The sequence below is a fragment of the Triticum dicoccoides genome, chromosome 1B (genome assembly GCF_002162155.2).
Source record: "Triticum dicoccoides isolate Atlit2015 ecotype Zavitan chromosome 1B, WEW_v2.0, whole genome shotgun sequence".
NCBI lineage: Eukaryota > Viridiplantae > Streptophyta > Magnoliopsida > Poales > Poaceae > Triticum > Triticum dicoccoides.
In genome coordinates, this window is record NC_041381.1 from 655,812,637 (window position 1) to 655,837,599 (window position 24,963).

The 24,963-nt window shown below is 41.2% G+C and overlaps 2 protein-coding genes across 2 annotated transcripts; one reads left to right on the top strand and one right to left on the bottom strand.

Annotated features, from left to right (window-relative positions):
- The first annotated feature begins 434 nt into the window (after positions 1 to 434).
- Positions 435 to 5,362, top strand: LOC119349438 (CDP-diacylglycerol--serine O-phosphatidyltransferase 2-like). The gene is made up of 12 exons (XM_037617475.1): positions 435 to 926; positions 1,600 to 1,665; positions 1,832 to 1,891; positions 2,071 to 2,161; positions 2,321 to 2,375; positions 2,482 to 2,561; positions 2,666 to 2,782; positions 2,877 to 2,961; positions 3,516 to 3,607; positions 4,434 to 4,687; positions 4,788 to 4,876; positions 4,985 to 5,362. Exons 1-12 carry the CDS (start codon positions 793 to 795, stop codon positions 5,110 to 5,112), a joined length of 1,251 nt encoding a protein of 416 aa, XP_037473372.1. The 5' UTR covers positions 435 to 792; the 3' UTR covers positions 5,113 to 5,362.
- Positions 5,363 to 23,623: 18,261 nt separating this feature from the next.
- LOC119311337 (gibberellin-regulated protein 12-like) lies at positions 23,624 to 24,521 on the bottom strand. The gene is made up of 4 exons (XM_037586983.1): positions 24,441 to 24,521; positions 24,281 to 24,322; positions 24,140 to 24,170; positions 23,624 to 23,885 (listed from the first exon to the last, which is right to left on the bottom strand). Exons 1-4 carry the CDS (start codon positions 24,495 to 24,497, stop codon positions 23,743 to 23,745), a joined length of 273 nt encoding a protein of 90 aa, XP_037442880.1. The 5' UTR covers positions 24,498 to 24,521; the 3' UTR covers positions 23,624 to 23,742.
- Between the last annotated feature and the right edge of the window lie 442 nt (positions 24,522 to 24,963).

The window sequence follows — 24,963 nt, forward strand, 5'->3', positions numbered from 1 at the left end:
GTGATCCGCCATTTTTTTTTTGGTGGCTGCTGTGGTGCCGGAGGCAGGTGACGGGCGTTAGTGTCAAGGTCAGAGATGTTCTGCTATCTTTTTCAGTTTTGTCATGTCGGTTCTTACGTGACTTGTACTTTGTTCTTTATGATATGAATGAGACACGTATTACCATAAAAAAATACAAGTGGAATCGAACAAAATTGGTTGGTGAACCGGGCGAGGAATAACAATGGTCCTACAACAACTACTACTAGGTGCCAGGCGAGCCGAGCCCGGGGAGCCGGGGGACCTGCCTGCCAGTCGTAGGCCGGGCCGGGGTGCAGACGGAACGGCGGTGGCTCCGTGATTTCCGTGGCGCCGCCGCGTCGTACGTGGACACGCCAAATCCAATCCACCATCGCCGCTCACGGCTCCTCTCCCACTCTCCCCCGTCCCGTCCCGTCTCCCTCCTCCTTCCTTCTTTAAAGAAGAAGAAGAACCCAGCCGCCACCTCCACCTCCACCTCCCCCTCCTCCCTCCGTCCCACCGGCTCCGATCGCCCGCCGCCTCCGCTTCCGCCGAATTCTGCACCCTTCCTCGGCAAGCGCTGCGGATAGGGTCGCTGGTCCACGAGGACAGCAGCTGGAGTCCTGAACGAACTCTCCTCGATTCCTCGGGCGGCCAGCCTGTCCATCCATACGTGTCGGGACGCTGGCGGCAGGCCGCCTTCTTGGCGTCTAGCCACCGCCTGGCCGGCGGCGGTCCCCGTCGTCGCCGCCGCTGATAGTCCGTTGTGCCGTTCCTCTGTTTCGGTCCGGCATGGAGGCGGCGGCGGCGGCGAGGCAGAGGGCGCGGCCGCGCACGCCGCCGGCCGAGGAGTACGACCCGTGGACGGCCTGGCTCTACAAGCCGCGCACCATCTCCGTGCTCCTCGTCGGCGCATGCCTCCTCATGTAAGCAACCCCGTGCTATCCTATCCCCTTCGCCGGTCGATCGATTCCTCCCGTGTTCGTCGCAATTCCCGAGCTTTTTTTTTTATCTTTTTTCTTCTTCTTCTTCTTCCGCCGGCCGTGCGACCGGCTGTCAAAAGTCAAAACCAGATGTGAAAAAGCGTGCGCGTCTGCGCTGGGGCAAGTACAAGGGCGTGCAGGGATATCAGGTGCTGCAACAGTGTCAGAGTTGTACACTCTTTTTTCCCCAAGGAATACTTATTTTCCTGGGTCCAAATTTAATGGGGTTTGTGCCAAAGGATTCAGCTTTCGAATGAATGATTGGAGCATAATGAACCAACCTAGGAGTGTAGGTGATGAGAATCCAAATCTTTTCCGAATATCTCAAGCCAATTTTATTTGTCTGAAAATATTATTCTGCTGCTCGGCTGCACTGCATTTCACATCATCCTAGAAGAACACCTCTGCTGTTGCTTGATGAATGAATGAATGAATGGATGTGAGCTGAGTGCCAAGTTATCCCAAAGGAAAATATGTGTCGGAAGAACTCACACGGGGCAAGCAACGGATTCAGTAACTTGTAGTACTACTGAAGAAATGTGGACTGTTCTTCTTCACCTCTTTACTTTTTCTAGCTGTCATCTGACCTCAAACTTCAATATTTTTCTGGTTTCAGCTGGGCGAGTGGAGCTCTGGATCCGGAGGGCGCTGCCTCTCACAGCAGCTCGACATCTATCAAGAGGTATTATGTACTAGTAGTAGTATGGCTGAAGCCAACCTGAATTTCCTTTTCGCTGTCATGTTCATAACGGATGGGGAGAAATGCTTTCTGATGCGGCCTTTTCGGCAAAAATGATTGGGGAGAGCGAGTGACGCTGACATGGTTTTTGCCTGCTGGCGCTTTCCAGGGGTGTCTGGGCCATGATTGCGGTGTTCCTCGCCTATTGCACACTCCAGGCACCATCAACGTGAGTTAATTTCTCCCAGTTTTCATTTTTTCTGTAGAAACTGAACATTACTGCTCAATTGTGCAAATTCAGTTGAATTATTCATGATTTAAGAAGATTCTTGTAAATTTGCTTGGTGTGCTGGTCTCATTGGATGATTTGATAGACAATAATTCAGCCATCTGGCGAAATTGTGACAGGATACTTATTCGGCCCCATCCCGCTTTCTGGCGCCTGGTGCACGGGCTGGCGGTTGTTTACCTTGTTGCTCTCACCTTTCTTCTTTTCCAGGTTTGATATACGCACTATTTGTACTTATTTTTTCCTCTTGGAGAACATGCTATAAATTGCTATGCGCAATATTTGTTACTGTTCTGTTAGCATCTGAACACATTGATTTTGACACTTCAAGAGTAAATGCCTTCTCATAATTTCTCGCTTGTTTTCCAGAATCGTGATGATGCACGCCGGTTCATGAAACACCTTTCTCCTGATCTCGGAGTTGGTAATGTCTTTGTGTGAATTAGTTAGTTTCACATTCAACACTGGTTAAATTGTGAAAAGATGGTGTTAATTAACAGACCCCCTGCTTTTTTTTACCCCCATTGCAGAATTACCGGAGAGGTCCTATGGAGCCGATTGCCGTCTGTATGTTCCAGAAAACCCTAAAAACAAGTTCATAAATGTTTATGTATGATTTCCATGTGAACCTTCCTATTTCATGAAGATGGCCTGCCTTTTATTGTTACTGTCATTAATCCCATCAAATTTGACGGCTTCCTGATCAATGTATAGGAGACATTGTTTGATGAATTTGTGGTCGCCCATGTCTTGGGCTGGTGGGGCAAGGCTGTAATGATACGAAATCAGGCTCTCCTCTGGGTCTTGTCGATTGGCTTCGAGCTAATGGAGGTTAGATCTGGTCGTCTTGTTTGGAAGAAGTTATGCTTTTGTCGCCTTATTGCCGTCTTTGACAATGAAGTGTGCTCATTATCATCTTTTGCAGCTTACGTTCCGACATATGTTGCCAAACTTTAATGAGTGCTGGTGGGATAGTATCATCTTGGACATCTTGATCTGCAATTGGTTTGGTGAGACATCTAAAGACACTTAATGACTCTGCATACCTTCTTCATGGCATATATTACCCAGAAATTTCCTGTAATAGATTTATGCATATTCAAAAAGCTGAGTGCTTCTCGGTTTGCTTGATTTGATACAGTTCCTTTGAATCTGACCTTATCAACTGTAACGTGATAACATTAAAAATATTGATGTGATGTATCCAAAATTTGGAAGGGATAACCTGTAGTGCCTGATCGACATACTGCTGATTGCTACATAGGATACTTCCTACTTGACAATAAAATTTAGTTTCTCTTGTTCTTTTGCTTCAGTGGTAGAAACTGGACTAGCACCAGTAGCGGAACAAGTCTTTGACTAATACACAAATCACTATTTCGAATATTGATTGCACTTATGTTGATGGAATGGCTACTTTAATAATCAAGTACTATGTGTACGGGAGCTAACCATGTTCAGCTCACTGAAAATTCATATCAGTTGCTGCAACACCTCATCACACCAACTTGCTAGTTCTGTCACAGGTGCAATCTTTTACTGAAATTCTGGTATTCTGATTCAGGTATTTGGGCGGGAATGCACACGGTCCGATACTTCGATGGTAAAACATATGAATGGGTTGGACTGAGCCGACAGCCCAGCATCATGGGTAAGGTATGATCACTGAAAATACATCAACAGACCAATGGTTGCCTTGTCTCATGAATCAATTGCATCCACAGTCCCTAATTAGCACATCAGTGTTCTTTTGCCACAATGAGTGGCCAAGATCCTGTACTTGTCAGATTCCCACGGTCTCCTCCGGCTTTCTCAAAATTACAGCATGAATAATGTTTTGAGTTATGACAGACTCTGACCAGATTGTAGTGCAAGACCAGTAGTAACTCCATGAAACCTTTGCTGTCAGCCAGTTACTGAGGAAAAGTGAATTGCTTTGACTTCTTGTATGTTAGATACCAGGCAACATGATGCAAGGGCATCCCAGTGGGGCTGTGTCTCGCGCTGTTCAAATCTGTCTTTTGTCATTATTGTTCCATGATTTTTTTCCCCTTTCATAATTTGTCTGCTGCATGCCAATTCTCTATGCATTTTTCTGGTACTGTACCCACATGTGAACAGTCACAGCCTGTTACAGACAACCAAACTTGTTAATCAGTCTTTGTACAGCTAAGCAATCGATATGATGTTATGGCCTAACAAACATTGATTTGGAAGGAAGCTTGCTAGAGTCTGAGAAAAGGAAATGTTGTTTAAAAGAAACTATACTATTTTTTATCATCTTTTTCACAGTTTATTCTTGGGAACTATTGGCTGACTTTATATTAGTTAACTGACCATTTAATAAAAAATATTTTCAACATAAGTTGGTGTCAGTATTGTCAGTGTGATTTTTCGTTGAATCTTGAGGCTTAGCCGTGCAGACTATTTAGTTTTGATTCAATCTGCTTACACCATCTACTTCCTCCCTTTTGATTTGCAGGTGAAAAGATCGTTGAGCCAGTTCACTCCGGCACAGTGGGACAAGGATCAATGGCAGCCGTTCATGGGTCCGTTGCGGTTCATCCAAGTGTTGTTCCTCTGCGTCGTTTTCATGATGGTGGAACTCAACACATTTTTCCTTAAATTCTGCCTCTGGATCCCTCCGAGGAATCCCTTGGTTGTGTACAGATTGATCCTCTGGTGGCTGATCGCGATCCCGACCATCCGCGAGTACAACTCGTACCTGCAGGACAGGTACTTCTCAGTTCCTCTTGCACAAACCTGCCAACAAATTAAGCATGCATTTATTGATGGAATTATAACATTTGGCCATGAACTGTTTTGATCACCTCAGCAAACCGGTGAAGAAGGTCGGCGCCTTCTGTTGGCTCTCTGTAGCCATATGCATAGTGGAGCTTCTTATCTGCATGAAGTTTGGGCATGGTGAGCTCACCTTTTTCACCTCATCATATATAACCCTGCTGTTTCATGCACTGCAAAATTGACATTTATAAATGTCTAACATTTGGAAACTGAAATGATTTTGGCCAGGGCTTTTTCATGATCCGATGCCTACCTGGCTGATCATCTTTTGGAGGTCGGCGGGGGTAGCGTTCGTGATCTTCTTGCTCGCGTGGTCGTGGAGGAACCACCAGAAATTCCGCAGAAAGAATCTCTGATAGTTTGGTGGGAAGAGTGATTTCTACTGAATCACTTCAAAGTTACTTTTTCTATACATAGGCTGTACATATATGATGTAACTGAAAAACCTCAGGGGAGCCAATTCCATGTGGCTCCTGACAGTGACACGAACCTGGTCTGTCACAGTAGCCCATTGTTGCCAGCTTCATAAGATTGACAATTATAGATCAATCAACAATAATGCATCAAGGCATGATGTAACGAGCTAATAAATCGAGATTCTACATTGATTGGGGTCTGTCTCAAAATGCTTGGACGATCTTTGTGTACAAAAAATATATAAGTATGGGGCTTTTTTTTTCCTTTTGCGCCGAGTTTATATTTTTGTTTGGTCCAGGTTTCTGATGCTAACTAAACTATTCTGGACAAGAACAAGAAAAGAGTCTTTAAGGAGTTGTAAGAAAAAAGGAAGTCCCAAGCATATACTTAAATAATGAAAATTGTAGGAGAATATGGTTGGTTAATAGCTGGACTTTGTCACAAAAATTGTACAGTAGTATTTTCCTGTAAAAATGTATAATGGCTGGACTTTGTCACACCTCTTCTACTAAGTTGTGTGGCAGGCCGCAGGCGTGTTCAAATCGTCCCAAAATAAGTTGTGCCAATAATGAAAATTGCAGGAGCGTATTATTTAAGTAACAAAAATTGCAGGAGCATATGTTTGGTTAATAATTTTTTTAGGATGTTTGGTTAATAACTGGAATATAAAAGCTAGGTTGCAAACATTGACTTTTGCCGAGGATCATTGAAATTAGTAGGCAAATAAAGTTTTAGAAAATAGGAATAAGTCAAAAGGGGTGATAAAAAAGGGCAAACGGATGCTACAGAGAGCAATATCCTAGACCTAAAGGGCTTACGTAAAATCCCTTAGGCCTTGTTCGGTTACACCCCTCCATAAGAGGATTGGAGGGGATTTGAGGAGGTTTTGACTTGTAGAGGATTAAATCCACTTCAATCCCTGCCAAATCCCTCTCAAGCGAACACAGCCTTAACCAATTCTCTGATTTTCAGTGGGCTGGGCCCCTCCTCTCTCCTAATCCCAATCACATTCTGCCAACTGGCTAATTAATAAAAGTTTCGTAACTCCCTACGTAGATGTAGCATTGCTCCTACAGAGAGAGAGAGAGCTCCTAATGCGCGCGTAAAATGGTTTGGGGAGCGACCTAACACACACCCTCCCCCCCTACAGGGTAAACTGGACCGGCCCACATAGCATCACGATCTCTACCAACGAGGTTCTTTGGTGTTTCTTTTTATCTGTTTTTCGATGGACTTTTTTTTTACAAAACGAGTTTTCAGTCAGTTTTATTTACTTTGGCCTGTTTTATATTAGATAATTTCTAAATTAAAAAATGTTAATTAATTCCAGAAATTGCTTGCAAATTTTAAAATATTGTACCAAAATTGTAAAAAGTGTTTCCTGATTCAAAACATATTCGTGAATTTCAAAAATAATTCCTGAATATCAAATAATATTCACTGAAACAAGTGTCCCAAATTTCAAATATTTGTTCCAGAATCTTAAAAAATGCTTGCGGAATTTCTAGATATAAAAAAATATTCATGAATTTGACTTTCTTTCGAAAATTCTTGATTTTTCAAAAATTGTTCTGAATTTTAAGAAAATGCTTCTAGACTTGCAAACTTTTTCTTGAATATGAAAAAACTTTCCCAATTCCAAAAATTGTTCTCGAATTTGAAAATATTTGTGAATTTGAAAAGATGTTATATTTTTGAAAAGTTCACAAGATCAAAAAATTAAAAGCGAAAAATACAGGAAAAAAACTCGATTGAGGTAACGTTTTAGAACCATCTAAAAACCGGTGCGACCATGGGAGAAGAAACGTGGAAGAAGAAGCCGTGAATAGGCCGGCTCATAGAAGCGCTAGCACTACTATGAGGGTGCGTGTTTGCCCGCGAATAGTGTGGCACATGCGTAAGGATTGCCGATGCTGTAGATTAGCTCAACTATATTGCGACTCGCACCATCCGCTCCTCTACAGCGCACCAATCTAAGCCGGCCTTACCTATCGTTTTTTCTCTTTCCTATGCGCATTGGTTCGTCCTAGCACGGAGCGGCAGTTGATTTCTCTATTGATTCTCAAAACGTTTATTTATCTATTTCCATTTTTCTATTTCTCGAATTTCCAGTTTTCTATTGTGCCTTTTCCTTTTGATTTTTCTTTCCAGATTGATTTCATTGTTAAATCAATAAATTCACTTTATTTTACTTTTATTTATCAATTTATTTTGCTATTCACCACCAGTTTTTAATATATTTCATTTTTACTTACTTATTTTATTTTAAAGACACATAATTCATTTATTTTTTATCTCTGGTTTAGAAAAATGTTCATGCCGTACTTCAAGAATGTTTACCGCATTTGAAAAATGTCAAACATGTACTCCCTCTATCCCGTAATATTTCATGAGATGTTCATTGTGTATTAAAAAAATTGTGCATCTTTTAGTTAAAAATGATCGTCATGTATTTCAGAAAACTTCATTGTGTTTCAAAAATGGTCCAACATATATTTTAAAAACATTTGTTATGTATTTTATAAATCGTCTGTTTTGAAAATATTCATATTGTATTAAAAAATGTCCATCATGTATTAAAAAGCTTCATCTTGTATTTTAAATTTTTTAAGTATGTACTAAAAATATTCAAAATATATTGAAAATATCATCATGTCTATAAAAAATGTTCTTCATGCATGAAGAAAAATGAATATTCGCATTAAATGTTTTTGAATGCATATATAAAAAATATTAACCATGCATCTATGAAATGTTCATCATGTATTCCAAAAATGTTCTTCATGCATCTAGGAACATTTTATGTATACACAAACAATTTTGTGGCTGTCTCCGTGCGTCATGGTGGGCCTGTCCATTTAGCGCAGGATTATGGTCCAGTGACATTCCAGAAGCTTCTGTACGACCCCCGCCCCTTCGGGAACCTTCTAGAAGTTCTGATGCTCTCGTTTTTCATATTGATGTCTTTTTCCCCTTTTCTCAGAAAATTCAAGAATATGATCTTGTTTCGCAAAGTTTTAAAAAATGATTAAAATTTTCAGATGCTTTCCGCATTTAAAAAGGGTCAAAATTTCAGAAAAAGTTCATACTGTAGAGAAAATGTTCCTCAAACTAATAAAATATTTGGATTGGCAAACGATTTTTTAAAAACAAAATTTTCCCAGATTTGAAAAAAATATCAGTTTCCAAAAATATGTTCACAAAAGTAAAAATTGAAATAGGTTTTTAAGAAGAATAATTAACTGTTTAAAAATGTTTGCAACATTATGAAAAATTCTTACACTTTTAAAACGTGTTTATTTAGAAAAAATAAAACGTGAATGTTGAAACCGAGTGAAAAAATGCTATAAAGGAAAATAAGACCCAATACCTGGGTTGCTGCAGTGAGTGTGCTTGTTGCAGCGCTTCGTGGATTGGTTTGTCCATGCGGGGACCTCCAGTGTATTTGGCTATCTTTTTGACTGCAATAGGCCAAAAAATGCTATATAGCATCTATGTCTACGTTTATGTCTATGTCTTTATAGATGTAGACGCTTATACATACGTACATATACTCACCCTTATCAACAGGGGAGGAGCTAGTGCACAGCTGTTGGGTTTAGCTGAACCCAATAAAACCTGAAATCTGAACTCATCGAAGGTCAATGCACAAGCACGAAGCCATTCAACCCGTTTAAAACATTCTAGCGTGATTATAGCCGAAACAAAGGCCCACAAGTAAACTGACTGAATTGGATCGATTGATATTTGGGTTCCATGTCTCATACGCACGCAGTGATTTGAGGACCTCCTATCTGCCGCTCGTTGCGGCAAATTGGCGAAGAATCGCACAGGCGGGGAGCGCGAGTGGGCCAGCCCATTTATGGTACTGTAGCGGGCGGTGTAAAATTCGCAAAAATAAGCGTGCAGTACCAGCCATCGAATTACGGACCCCTAGCTAAAAAATGCGTGTAGCTAGCAGCCCCACATGATGCCTGTTAGAGACTAATGGGCACCACAAATTTTTAAGAACTAACTACAACATCATATCCAAATATTTTTTCAAAAAAATCTGCACACTTTTTTAAAATTTGGAACTTGTTTTGGCAAACGTGATTATTTTAGAAAAAAATTGAACAATAGAGTTTGTGAACAATTTTACAAAACATGAACAAATTTTGAAATTCCATATTTTTTTTGAAATTTCGAACACTATCTTAAAAACGTGAACAAAATTTGAAAACTTGAACAAAACTCCGACTTTCTATACGAAAAAGTGAACAAATTTAAAATTACAGATTTTTTTTATAAATTGAACAGTTTTTGAAAATTATGAAAAATATATCCAAACCTTTTTTTTAAATGTATTTTATCCGAAAAACGTGATCAAAATTCTCAAATTCCATACAAAAGAGCGTGCACTATTTTTGAAAGCTTGAACAAACTTCTAATTTCCGAACAATTTTTGAAAAGTGAACAAATTTAGGAAAACATCAACAATATATTTAAATTCTAAACAATTTTAAAAATGTGAACATAATCTGAAAAAACATGAACAATTTTTGAAAACGTGAACGACACTTCGAAGTTCTGTACAAACATTGAACAGTTTTTGAAAATGTGAACAAACTTCAAATTTTAGAACACTTCTGGAAAATGTGAATGAATTTTGAACAAAGAGAAAAATTAATAAAAACGTGAGAAAAATATTGAAATTCTGAACATTTTTTTGAAAAACATGAATACAAATTTGGAACCCAAACATTTTTATTTAAAAGTGAACCAATTTCAAAGTTTACATTATTTTTATGAAAATTTTGAAGTTACAGAAAAAACACAAAAGAAACAGGAAAAACGAATAAAAGAAAGAAAAACAATAAAATAATAAAAGAAAACGAATAAAAAAGAAGAAAAAACAAACAAGAAAAAACCCGGTTCAGAAAAAAATAACTGCGATTGTCACTGGGTCAGCCCACTACGTCGTTCCTCGCGCATCCCTCTGCGAAGCGTCGACATTACGACGCAGTGAGCGGCGGATAGGGTTTTCCGTGATTTGACTCGATCGCTTGATTTGCTTCCTAAGAGCATCTCCAATAGACGGTCCAAATGTAAAAATACCTAACTTTTGAACCGTCTGGGGCAAAAAACGCTGCTTCAACAGACGGTTCATATGCAAAAAAAATTTGGACCGCGGCCTCCCCGTGATGTAAAATCCAACATCTCGCGATGCAAATATACATCACGAGATGCATCTGGTCCAAAACCAGCCGCCGCCCGCGAACGCCCAACCGTCAGTTCATTTCCGTTCCCGCCCGCGCCCGTCCGCCCGCCCGCGACCCACCGGCCGGAATCCGCCGCCGCGACCACCCAAAACCTCGCCGTCGCCCACATCCCCGCCGCTGCCCTCCGCCGCCGTCACCCCCCTCGCCTCCCCGCCGCCGCCTGGACACCGCCGAATCGGGAGGCAGCCGGCGCGGGATTCGGCCCCTCCGGCAGTCCGGCTGCCGCGGTAGGCCTCCGCAGGGTCTCGGGCTGCCGCCGACCTGCTCCCGTCGACCGTGAGCCTGTCCACGGACGTTGCACCAGCCGCACGACGACCGCCGCACCAATCCCTCCGCCCGGCTGCCTAATTTGTCTTCGCCGCCCGCCGAGCTCCTCTTGGCCGGCCTCCAACCTCTTTTGTTATCACCGCCGCCATCCGGAGCCGTCCGCGGCCGTAAAGCAGCAGCCAGTCCAACCGGTGGCCATCTTCCTCTACCGCGCGCACAAGGTGTTCGACGGAATTCCTCAAGGTAAAAAAATGACAAAACTTGATGATTTAACTCGGGATTGGATAGTATGTTTGACGGCGGTCGTGTGCATTGTAGATGAGCTCGGTTGACTCCTCTTTCGTGGATGATTCATCGTCGGACGAGGGATTTGATTTCCATGAAGAAGAGGAGATTGCTATGCTAGTGGCCATGCACAAGAGGAAGAAACCAAAGCACGGTGGTTCCGTTTATGGTCGTGCGTTCATTCGGAGAGAACGGATTGATGCGCACAAACGGTTGGTGCGCAACTACTTTGCATCATCACCTGTCTTTCCGGAGAATTACTTTCGACGCCGTTTCAGAATGTCGAAGGACTTGTTCTTTCGCATTTGCAATGAAGTGAAGCAGCATAACCCAGTCTTCGAGCAGAGAAGGAATTGTGCGGGGTTGCTTGGCCATAGCATTGAGCAGAAGGTCACTGCCGCTTTGCGCATTATGGCATATGGTGTTCCGGCAGATTACATTGATGACAACTTGGCGATGGCAGAGAGCACTTCTATCGTCTATGTCAAGCAATTTGCAATAACTATGGTAGAAGTGTTCGGTCCACAGTACTTGAGAGCACCCAATGCTCAGGACACTTAGAGGCTTTTGGAGATGAACAAAGCTCGAGGGTTTCCAGGTATGCTCGGGTCTGTAGATTGCATGCATTGGAAATGGAAGAATTGTCCAAAAGCATGGCATGGACAATTTAAGGGTCGTGGGAAGGATGCCACTATCATTCTTGAGGCAGTTGCTGACTATGAAACATGGATTTGGCATGCATATTTTGGTATGCCCGGTTCTTGCAACGACATCAACGTGCTCGACCGGTCACCTCTCTTTGCCAACTTAGCAAATGGAGAAGCACCACCGGTGACCTTCGAAGCAAATGGCCGCACCTACAACTATGGGTACTATCTTGCAGATGGGATCTACCCGAGGTGGAGTACATTCGTCAAGCCGGTTGCAACACCTCAAGGTAAGAAAGAACTTGTCTTTCATAATGCACAAGCGGCGGCTAGAAAAGATGTTGAGAGGGCATTTGGGATTTTGCAATCCCAATTTGCTATTGTGCGAGGACCAGCTAGATTCGGGATCAAAAGATCCTTTGGTACATCATGACCGCTTGCGTGATCATGCATAACATGATCATTGAGAACGAGCGTGGAAAAGATTTAGATTACAACTTCTATCACTTGATGGGCATTCCTGTTAACCCCATGCGAAAAGAACAGCGCATCAGACGTTTCATGAAGGTGTATAGTGAGATTAGAGACAGCGATGTGCATGACCAACTCCAGAAAGATTTGATGGAAGAGCATTGGAAATGGCATGGTGAAAGATCCGCATAGATTCATTATTTGTTTGTTCAAAACTATGTTGTATTGTGCAAAACTATGTTGTATTTCTGTTGCATTTCATCTCCTGGATCTGAAGAACTATGTAATAATTTGATGTTGTGGACATGAATTTTTTTATGTTGTTTTAAAACATGTTTTATGCAATATGTGCGGCTGTACAGTGGCTGGACAGCGGCTGAACAGCAGCCACGCGGCTGCTGGCCAGTTTTGGAACATGAATTTGGACCATCTATTGGAGTTGCTCTTTTGGACCATGAATTTGGACCATCCGTTGGAGTTGGCCTTTTTTCGGAGCTCCAAAACGCACTTTTTGGCGGTCTAAATTTTACATCTCGGTTTTGGACCGTCAAAATTTAGACCATCTATTGGAGATGCTCTAACTCTGCGACTCCCCACAACTGTATCGTCTTCCCCGTTCAGTCGTTCACCCATGGCTCGGCCGCCGAAGACAAGCCGGCAAAGGTAGATCTCAGTCCGAATTCAAGGTATTAAGATCACATCACCGCATCTTCTCCGGATCCCTCTTGTGCATGTTCAATCTAGTCTGCCTAGAAATAGAGCTTTAATCATCTTTGTCCTAGATTTCTAACTGCATTTTCGTAAACTTTGATTGATCTAGGTTATCCAAGATACTTTTCAAAAAGAAATCAATCGCTAGCCACCAGGTTCGGATAATGGTGCTTTCACTTCCAGGTACAAAAATAATGGTACTCCCTCTAATACGAAAAAAATGACGCGGGTATAGAGGCTGCATCAAATAATTCAGATCAAAGGGAGTAAATGTTGACAACAGATCAAATATCGTTGCTGCAAGTAGTATCCCTAAGCCTTATATTAGAGAGAAAATAACTAGATGGTCCGCCTTATGATTCGATTGATCGGAAGAGTATCAGAGTACATAAGAAATCCTAAGAAGTAAGGTGAGATTAGACAAAGATATTTAACCAAGGAACCTTAGACCAGTGCCTAATTTTGATTATCCACTGAGGGTCATTGTCTAATATACAGTGTGGACAAATATATGTTTACTACCACTCACACTGATGATGTGTTTGGTGTTTTTTTTTACTTCATGATACTTACTTTAAACTTGTCAAACTAACGTGTAGCTTTGTTTAATGTTTTCGGGAAGATGAATGAGAAAACTACAATTAATTTCATCTACCTGGTATGCATTGCACTCTTTGTTTTTCATATAACAATTATATGCGATTGGTGATATAATTATATTCGTTTGCTGCCTCTAGGTTCTATAGTCTTTTTAAGATGGTGTGAAATTGGACTTTATACCTAATGAACTCATAGCAAATACCCATAGTTGGCTATGCGCACCAACCGACATAGGCCATGGGTGATATTCTCCTTTTTCTGAAGAAAAAAAAATCTTCTCGCGGTGAGCCAATGAGTGAACCCATCGGTTAAATTTTCTAGCTCCGCCCCTGCCTATGAACTCACGCATGCATACCCTATCCCTATGAGCATCTACAGAAGACCGAGCTGGCACATCATCTTGAGATTGGAGTCGCCACAAACGCCTTCATAGTCTACGGGAACATCTTCTTCCACTGAGCGCACATCGCCAGAAGGCCTAAAATAGATTCAGAAAAATATGAGCACCAACGTAAGTCTAGAACTTGAGGCTTGGTGAGCTGTAGATACCACTGTCCTATTAATTAACCATCCAATCACAGGTTGGCCGCAAAGGAATATTGAATTGGGTCGGCCCAAGAAGCGGTTTTGGGAAGCTGAGGACCGGTTCGCAGAACCTTCTGCTCGGTTTTCGGAAGGTTCTACTATTTTTTAGCATTTCTTTGTATTTTATTTTACTGGTTTTTCTATTGTTTTGTTGCTTTTCTTTTTGGTGATTCAGAATGCGTATCGACTTTTTTAATACACAATGATTTTTTATACAAATATAACATTTCAATTACACATTGAACATATTCTAAACATGTTGAAACTTTGTAAAATGCACACTGAACATTTTTTAAATCACAATGAACATTTTTAAACATACGTTGAATTTTTCTCTAAAACATCAAGCTGTTAAGTGTTACAACAATTTTTTAAATGTCAGTTAACATATGTTTAAAACGTGTGAAAAATTTAGTTCCATAATTTTCTTAATGATTGGACCTTTTTTTACAAACTATAAAACGATTTTATATGTTTTCATGAAATTTACTAAAAATGTCATGAACAAATATTTAAATGTATGAACATTTTTAAAATTTTAAAAATATTTTGTTGAATGATATGAATATTATCTAAAAAAATGCATTAACAATGTTCACATTGGACTGACATTTTAAAAATGTGTGGTGAAATTTTTAATATTGTGAAAAATAAACAAAAAGGGGGAAACATAACAAACTAACGAATAATGGAAGGAAGGAGCGCGCTAATGGTCAGCCCCACTAGTGTGTCACTTGAGGTGAGGCTACGCTCCGTCTCTCTTGAAGCGATACCAGGACGCGCCCGGAGGCAACATACGCGGCCAAAGAGCCAAGTTGCAAATTTTGACTCCTTGATGGGTGTTACTGAAATTAATGGACCGTTTGGTATTGGCCCAAACAGAAATATAGAAAGTAGACACAAGTCTGAGGGATGAAGGGCATGTAAAATGTTTTGTATCAATCACAAATATTTGAACCAACTTATGTGGGACCTTTCATGGCCTCTTTGGATGAATTGGCAAGAGAGAGTTATGCTATCTTTTTTCACACTTGCACATGCGCTCGCTGGCGTTTAATTATGTGTCGTTTCCGTGATGCATGACTGTGCTATAGTTGCGTATCCTTTTTGTCAACGGGTCTACTAACCTTATCAACCCGCTCTATCCCGTACACTAACTGCTTACAAACAAGCATGTCAATGTGTAGTTCAGAGGTGGTGTGTCGGGGCTGTTCTTAGCATCAAGGTTGGAAAAAGCGTTAGGTGTTAGCGAGGCGGTTGGCCTTCGCCTAGTGCCTAGGCATGGCCTAGGCAGTCATATATATATGACCGTTAGGGCATGTTTGGGGTATTATATACTCATATGCATCAATTTAGAGCATGTAAATGAGTAAACTATCATATAATGTCCATTTGAATATGGTCCATTTGGGTCATCAACAAAATATGGCATGATTTCTCATTCGAGTGGACAATTTATTGATTTCACCGCCTAGGCTTCCGCCTCGGCCCTAGGTTGGTTGTGGCCTAGCGCCTAAGCGCCACCTAGGCTGCCTTTTCCAACAGAGCTTAGCATGCATATAGGTATATGGTTCTGCGTGTTACTTATCGATATGAGTATGTGAGAGGGAGACATTCCTCTTAAGAGAGTCATCACTCGAAACAGATCTCATCTATTCTCGTCTATGCTCGATGACACCAAGTCTCATCGCTCATGTCCCATAGTAGTCTCTGGACATTCCCTAACAATCGACTACCTGCATGGGTAGTGGGGCAATAACGTTTCTAGAAAGGGCCCACATGACTGATTCATCTTCTTCCTTGACTTCATCTTCATCCGGTACTTCTCGACTACGACGTCGTCATCTTCATCACCAACCCATGCTGGGTTTATTTTTTTGGTAAATGCAATTGTAGCTTCCTTCTATGTGAATCATAGATTGATTTGGGTACATCAAGCCATATCATCTATGTTGTTGCATATGTTCAGAATTTTATTACTGGTAGCCTACACATTATTTCCAACACAATTAGCGAAGGCATGCACCAGCAAGAGAGATCATGTGCACAACCTGACACTGAACCTGAAGGCCCTGAGTAAGAGCATCTCCAATAGACGATGTAAAATTATGGCTGGCACCTTCCCCTCCATGTCTTCCGGTGCCTTCTCCTCGTCCTCTGAGCTCCTCCATCCATGGAACCTCCCCTTCCTCCGATACCTCCTCCTCCTCCCATGGCTATTTTCTATTCGGGCCCTATCCAGTTTGTCTGCCCGGACGTTTAGGGGTAAGTGGAGGGTCCAATTGTAGATGCTCTAATTGAAGGAGAGGTACGATACCATACCAATGTTTTCCTAAAACCTGAATCGACCATCGTTGTTTTATTCTTTTCAGTTATAAATGGTCATCATCACTTCACTCGATGGATAGGACGTTCTTTAACCACATGTTTAGTTTTAGCTCTTTGCCATAGAATAATGTTAACCTTTACATTTGTAACTAGATATATAAAGCAAGATCAAGTAGGTACTAGCTTTTATCAATCATTACCTCGAGGAAAAATTCCATGTATTATCAAAATATCCTTTCATGCATACGGATGAATGGCCAGTCTAACAATTGCTATTATGGAGACAAGTGAACTATTGGATGCATTTTTTTCTTCTGGATCTCATAAAATCCTACTACCTTTGTTCCTAAATATAGATATTTTGACATTTTAAATTGAACCAACAAAACGCCTTATATTTAAAAACAGAGGGTGTATGTGGCTTCTCTAGTTCGTAGTGGTGGTGGCGGCTACATTCGGGTGCATGTCAATTAACAAACACGACTGTGGGAAACATTTCTCTCATTGCAAAATCCCGTTGCATGGTCGATCGGTGCATTTTTAGTTGCGGGACGATGAGGCACGGAAAAATTGGGTCTTGAGTCTAAGAACAAGTTTCAGTGTAAATTTCCCTTGATTTTTTGCCCCAACTTACTTTAGTTTCTCTTTAATTGTGATTTTTGCCACAATTTACACCAAAATATGGAGTACTTCCCATATTCCACTTACAAACAATAGTTTCATTTGTTTTTTATGATATATGCACGAAACAGATGATTATAATACCTATTTGACTGAAAAAGCAACAAAATAAAAAATTCCTCATGGTTCAAGTCATGAGACGACCGTAATTCACCTTCGCCTCACACATTCTTGCCGTCGTCCATTGCTTCCCCATCGCCCTGCTATTGCCACCGTGCCATGACGCTTTCGCGGGTGATGATCACCGCGGCCGCCCCGTAGTGCTACATCAGCCTGCCCTGATCGTCTTGTTGTTGCAGCTATCCAACTTGTTGTATTGATGTTGCCACTGACCACCCCATGTCCTGCATCTTTGCTGCGTGAAGCCACCCTTTGTTGTTGCTCATCACTGGAATTGTCTTCACACCACCGCAACACCCAAGTCTCATGCTCCCATGGTTCTTTGCTCCCGATGTGAACATCTCTCATGCCCTGGACTTTGCGCGAAGGAGAAGCGGGGAACGAACAGGGGCAAGGGCAATCTTTTGATTTAGCATGCTCACCATATGAAAGTGGGCAAATCATCAAATACGAAAGTAACAAATGATAAAAAATGCAAATATGTAGTAGCAAGCGGTAATCCTTCCAAAGTAAGTTGGGGCAAAAAGTCAAGTTCTTCTTTATTGACCAGAGCGAGTCAAAATACATATCTATCATTTGTTTATAGAAAACATTTTTACTTGTTCATAATTCAGAACTCATGAGCCCAATAGTATAGGCTAACAATTACAATTTTCTATACTTAAAAACAATTACTTACATAGTAATGAAGCATAATATTAAGATAATATATATTAATTAAATGTTTAAATGTTGACCGTGGAAAATGCACCTGCAGAAATTTGAAGCATATAATACTAGGAAAGTGTCATTAGTCGCTTTTTCTAAGAGTTTAAAAATTCTTTAGTTAAAGCAAATTATTTCCGATCAAAGAAAAAAACACATTTCTCCACATATTAAGTTGTGCCACTCAGATGAATGCAAATATGTAGATGCACTCAATTACATTTTATTTACCTAAATACCACGGCAGAGACCTCCGAAGTTAGTAGATACTTTTAGAATACATGGTTGTCGTATGTAGGTTTAAGTAAGTAAATATCAGGGTAGTTATCAATATATTAATTCAAATAATATACAAAAAAATAAAACATAGGAGGGGTTTATCCTCACATTTTTGCATTGATAGCTTATTGGTTCTTCCACGGCCCAATATGTCTTACCTTAATCCTGGTTCAACAATCAACGAGTACCTCATGCATACTTGGTCTAGAAATAGAACCATTCAGCCTGTACACATCACATGTGTCTAGCCTTTTTCCTTGGTTCAATCTGCATCATGCATGAAAATTTACTTATCTTGAGATATGTAGGGAAATTTATACATCATGTTTTTGCTAATAGCTTCATGTAGGAACAGAGAACTGGACAAATACTAAATAAACCAAACATATCATGCATCTATATAGATATTTATGATCTTTCTTTCATTGAATGGTGTTCATGAAAGAATGAAATACCACGAAATTTCAATGAAAACAAAGCATTTTTAAACATTTCTTAATATAGGTATTCTATAACTATAAACCGGAAACAAGATATTTCATAAGTATGACCCTATCTTTGGGGCGCCAATGATTTTGGTTTTCATTGAAAGAATTAGCGATTGATATGATTTGAATAACCACAATCACTTCAAAGAGGCTTATTTTATACATGGTTGTACATATATGATGTAATTTAAACCTTAGTGGAGTCAATTCCATCTACCTCCTGACCCAAACATGGCCTGTCACATGATCTCATTGTTGCCACATCATAAGATAATAATTCAACTCCAGTAAAATGTAATGTGGAAAAGCATGATGTAAAGAGCTAATAAATCAAGATTATAACATTCATTGGGTTCCTATGAAAATATTATGGCGTAAAGTGTTGTGAGATTCGTGGAGCTAATCATGCCTCGAGGAGGAGGGGGCTTTTGTCAGGTACTAGATGTAAGAGTGTTCTATGATTGAAGGAAATATGCCCTAGAGGCAATACTAAAGTTGTTATTTATATTTCCTTATATCATGATAAATGTTTATTATTCATGCTAGAATTGTATTAACCGAAAACTTAGTACATGTGTGAATACATAGACAAACAGAGTGTCACTAGTATGCCTCTACTTTGACTAGCTCGTTAATCAAAGATGGTTAAATTTCCTAGCCATAGACATGTGTTGTCATTTGATGAATGGGATCACATCATTAGAGAATGATGTGATTGAATTGACCCATCCGTTAGCTTAGCACTTTGATCATTTAGTTTATTGCTATTGCTTTCTTCATAACTTATACATGTTCCTATGACTATGAGATTATGCAACTCCCGAATACCGGAGGAACACTTAGTGTGCTATCAAACATCACAACGTAACTGGGTGATTATAAAGATGCTCTACAGGTGTCTCCGATGGTGTTTGTTGGGTTGGCATAGATCGAGATTAGGATTTGTCACTCCGTGTTTCGGAGAGGTATCTCTGGGCCCTCTCGGTAATGCACATCACTATAAGCCTTGCAAGAAATGTGACTAAAGAGTTAGTTGCGGGATGATGCATTACGGAACGTGTAAAGAGACTTGCCGGTAACGAGATTGAACCAGGTATGATGATACCGACGGTCGAATCTCGGGCAAGTAACATACGGATGACAAAGGGAACAACGTATGTTGTTATGCGTTTTGACCGATAAAGATCTTCGCAGAATATGTAGGAACCAATATGAGCATCCAGGTTACGCTACTGGTTATTGACCGGAGATGAGTCTTGGTCATGTCTACATAGTTCTCGAACCCGTAGGGTTCGCACGCTTAACGTTCGATGACGATCGGTATTATGAGTTTATGTGTTTTGATGTACCGAAGGTTGTTCGGAGTCCCGGATGTGATCACGGACATGACGAGAATCTCGAAATGGTCGAGACATAAAGATTGATATATTGGAATGCTATGTTTGGACACCGGAAAGGTTCTGAGTGGTTCGGGCATTTTTACGGAGTATCGGGGGGTTACCGGAACCCCCCGGGGAGTTAATGGGCCTTAATGGGCCATGATGGAAGAGAGGAGCAGGCGGCCAAGGTGGGGGCACGCCCCCCAAGCCCAATCCGAATTGGGAGGGGGCTGGCCCCCCTTTCCTTCTCTCCCTCTCCCTCTTCCTTCTTCTCCTGCTCCAACTAGGGAAGGGGGAAACCTACTCCTACTGGGAGTAGGACTCCCCCCTTGGGCGTGCCATAGAGAGGGCCGGCCCTCCCCTCCTCCACTCCTTTATATACGGGGGAGGGGGGCACCCCATAGACACACAAGTTGATTGTTTAGTCGTGTCCGGTGCCCCCCTCCACAGATTTCCACCTCGGTCATATCGTTGTAGTGCTTAGGCAAAGCCCCTGCGTCGGTAACTTCATCAACACCGTCATCACGCCGTCGTGCTGACGAAACTCTCCCTCGACCTTAGCTGGATCTAGAGTTCGTGGGACATCATCAAGCTGAACGTGTGCAGATCGCGGAGGTGTCGTACGTTCGGTGCTAGGATCGGTCGGATTGTGAAGACGTACGACTACATCAACCGCGTTGTCATAACGCTTCCGCTTTCAGTCTACGAGGGTACGTAGACAACACTCTCCCCTCTCGTTTCTATGCATCACCTAGATAGATCTTGCATGTTCGTAGGAATTGTTTTGAAATTACTGTGTTCCCCAACAATGATTTACATTTTTTTAAATTAAGCATGAAGCATTTGACAATACTGTATGAAAAGAGAAGAGCTTTTGGGCAGGAGTTAATGGAATGTGTTATTCTAACAAAAATGTAAACTTTGAAGTACATATGTATGCTCCAAGAATCAAACAAGTAAACCATCCATGAAAACATAAAATAAATTGGAAATGTAACTTTTGACTAATATGCATGACTTGCTAATGTGATATGATTGTATAGATAGATTAATGCAGAAGTTGTAACTTATCATTGTCATTCAAGATCTATTGATATGGTATGTTTACACGACTAGAATTAATTAGGTAGTGAGTTGCAACCATTTTGGAATATCCCGATTTAACTTATATATGGCATAAAAGTAAGTGCATGGTACCAAACTATCTCTTGTATGATTTGCTTCTATTGAAGATCTTTCCAGTTTACAAACATAGAATGCAAAGGACACCAAATGACATAGGGGGTCTTTGTTTAATGTATTTTCTTAAGATTTAAATCAGGTAATATTCACAGTTGGATTTATCTTTCTTGCTCTTACGTTAGTAATATGAAATTTGGTAGCATGGTACATGCACATGATGTCTATGTCGTAAAAACGGTTCAAATATTTCCAAGGCTTTTAGAGTGCACTTCTCATTGTGCTACTATCTTACTCATGTCTCTTCCTCCACTGGTAGTTTCGAGACTAGCAGGCAGCGCATTAGCCTCTGTGGCCAGAGAGTTGGGATGACTTGTTAGTTTTGGTCGGGAGCTAGACAGTTATGGGCTAAGGGGGCGATAAGGCATGTAGTTTGACATGCTTGCAACTTCGAAAAGGCACTCGCTGCTCGTGCAAGGGTACGTGAATGAGATCATGATGAGATACTCCGTGAGCACTCCGATCACCAAACAAAAATGTCCTTGATTCAAGGAAAGAGAGGCACCACCATAGGGGTAGGGACATGACTCAAGGTAGTGAATGAGGTAGTAACCGGGAGAAAGACCATGTGCATGCGACATAGATAGGGATAGGGACCTTGGTCGGGATCATCATCGGGAGAAGGATCATGGCCACTCATGATCATCACCGTGAGAGAGGCAGGGATCGTTAGAGAGATCATGAACGTGTGAGTCACGGGCGTTACCTTGCTCACTTGCAGGTAGGGACCATGATTATTCCAATGGTGATCCAAAGCATGACACAAGCATGGCTGATTATGGGTAATCAACAAAATATGGTTACATTCAAGATGGACATGTGCACTTATAACGCTTAAGGCAACATGAGCACGAGTACTATCAGGCAGAACTTGACACAGAACCTCAAGGCCTTGAGTAAGAGCATGTCCAATAGATGATGTAAAATTTTGGTGCCCAAATGGTTTTACGGCAGGAAATAGAAGGTTTTTGGGCACCAATTTTTTTCCGCCATAACAGATGATGCAAAATGGATGCCCTAAAATTTGGAAAGGAATTGAAACATGAGATCCAACAGTGGGGAGGCCGGGAGGCAGAACTGACGGTCGTCAGGTGCTGAACTCGATTTTGACCGGCGGAGGTCGTCAGGGACAGGAGTCGACAGGGGCTAGGGGCGGAAGGGGGGCCTGGGATGCGGCCAATTCTGACGGCGCCGCTCCACCCGAGCACTGAGTGCTCCGAACAGGGCTGGCAGCTCGGTGGTTGAAGGGTCCGTCGATTGGAGGTCGCTAGACAGCTAATCAACCTCGATGGCCAACGGTGGCACAGCGACAACCATCTCAAACTGTAGAAGGGGTGAGGGAACAACCAAAATCTGTCAGGATCGACAGTGATATTCAGATCTTTTGTGGAGGCGATGGGGTCGTGGCGGTCATCTTGACCGAGCGGTGGGGTGGCGGCAAGGCTGAGGGTGGTTGCCGGAGTGGGAAAAAATGAGAAACAACCGGAATTAGGCAATGGTCGGGCTACAAGGAAGTTTCAGGGTGGCGGTTGGGTTTCTGCCACGGTGTTTTGGCTTTTGGGTAGCCTCGAGAGGTGCTATAAATTTGTAGCACTTGGGGCTGGCCAATTTTTTTGCATCATCTACTGGTGCATTGCTTTTGGCCCAAAGTGCCCTACACGATGAATTTTTGTGCACGACAACGTTTTTACATCATCTATTGGAGATGTCTAAGGCAAGACATGCCAGGAAGTTAAATACAAGTCTAGAATTTATCACCGCACCAAGTTTTCTAAACCCAAATATTTTCTTTTCTTCCAACTAAAATGAATGTATTCCCCTAGTAAATCTTAGCGTCATTTCAGATGCTTCCCTTTTGTGGGTGTGCTTTATCGAATGAGGCACATAGCATGTCAACTTGTTGCTCGGATCTTTGATGTCTCTACTTGGTGCACCCCTCCCCCCTCCCGCGCGACAACACACACACACCCGCGCCGCAGCAATTAATCCACCCTCTGTTTCAGTATGCTTTCATAGATGGTAAAAATGTAGTCCGCTGTGCAATGCAAAGGCGCTAAGGGCATGTTTGGTTGGAACTTTTCTTTACTTTGCCATCATTATTATTATTTGTGAAATTTGCCTCTTAAACGTTTTAAGTACATATGGCCATATGGGTCACCCACAAAAAAAGTATAAACATATGGCGCTTATTTGTCCAAAGGAAGAAAGAAAGAAAGAAAAAGAACTTGACTATGCTATGGCTAGAACCAAACAGTGACCTAACTTGCCAGACTTGTCTATATGATGTGTGGCAAAGTATGGCTGACAAGCAAACAACACATATATTGCTACAAATAGAATGATAAATTCATGAAGACATTTTGACCTATCTCCTATTTTGTCTCCAAGAATAACACAGATCTTGTATTAAACAAGTCAACTTTATTATCAATACTTTGTTCGATACAACAAGACTGTAAAACTTGGAGGCCACACACGGCTTACAAGCATATCAGGGGCACTTAGGCTTGCCATCCTGGGTCTTCATGTTGTTGTAGCACGGGCACTCTTCCTTGTTGCCCACCGTGCCGGACGGAACACACAGGCACCTCTTGCAGCAGTAGTTAAATTGCATGGTTTCTTGTGTGACGTAGCTGAGCAACGGATCTTGCATTTCACTGGGCATTCTGTTCATCGTGCGCAACATATTAAAAATAAAGAATGGCAGTTATATTTGACATTATTATGACACCATCATGCATATTACTTTTTATGCTTCAACTAAAAAAAGTTCCATGTTTTTCCTCCTAGAATGCTCATGTTATGTGGAATATTTGAAGAATGTTTTCTTAATTTTACAATGACTTTATAACGATTGACATGCATGGACTTAGAATTTTGTTGTATAATGATTTGACAAATGTAGACTTAGATTTGTTACCTTTTAAAGGAACAGATCCTTCTGCACCAGCCTAGATCAGAAATTCAAATACCAAAATCAGTGTTTTGATACAAGTACGCATAATGCTTGCGACTTATTTGCCATTTCACCAATGCCATGGAAATAGTACAGCAAACATACCGGTTTGTATGATTCTACGTTCATGCTCCCGGATACCTCAGCCTAAAAAAATGATTGCAACTCATGGTTAAACATATGTTTCCATCAACAGTTGATATATTGTGTGTGTGTGTGAGAGAGAGAGAGAGAGGGAGGGAGGGAGAGAGAGAGAGAGAGGTACCACGAAGAATAATGCAAGCAAGAAAGGAATGGAAAGAGTGCGTGCGACACAAGCCATGCTTCTTAGTTGCACTGGTATGGAATGAGGATCTGATCTTAGGGAAACCTCTTGCTGGCCTTGGTATATATAATATTCAATTATGATATATTTAGATGCATTCTAGATTTTAGTTTTAACTGGTAATTAAAATTGAAATCTTCCAAATTTTGACATTATTGTTCACCAACTTATGTATTGATATACCTGTTTGGTGATCAAATCATTTAATAGATTGATACCAAAATCTAAATTTAGAAGTCTGGTATGGAGTAGAAGATAACTATGCGATCCAAAAGGATCCATAATGCAATATATTTGACATGCAACTAGTGACGACCTATTAATTCATATATATCTTTTAAACTAGCTAGGGAATACGGTCAATATCCAAAGATTAACAAGCCAGTTAAAATTAGTGTCCACACTTTTATCTCTACTATTATCTGTATTATTAAAGGGGAGTTGGTGGATTCTCTTCACATCC

Coding starts and splice junctions, on each gene's coding strand:
- LOC119349438 (XM_037617475.1), top strand. CDS start 793: ATGGAGGCGGCGGCGGCGGCGAGGCAGAGGGCGCGGCCGCGCACGCCG. Junction 927..1,599: donor GTCGGCGCATGCCTCCTCAT/GTAAGCAACCCC, acceptor TTCTGGTTTCAG/CTGGGCGAGTGGAGCTCTGG. Junction 2,562..2,665: donor ACAAGTTCATAAATGTTTAT/GTATGATTTCCA, acceptor ATCAATGTATAG/GAGACATTGTTTGATGAATT.
- LOC119311337 (XM_037586983.1), bottom strand. CDS start 24,497: ATGGCTTGTGTCGCACGCACTCTTTCCATTCCTTTCTTGCTTGCATTA. Junction 24,171..24,280: donor ACGTAGAATCATACAAACCG/GTATGTTTGCTG, acceptor TTTCTGATCTAG/GCTGGTGCAGAAGGATCTGT. Junction 23,886..24,139: donor AGGATCTGTTCCTTTAAAAG/GTAACAAATCTA, acceptor CACGATGAACAG/AATGCCCAGTGAAATGCAAG.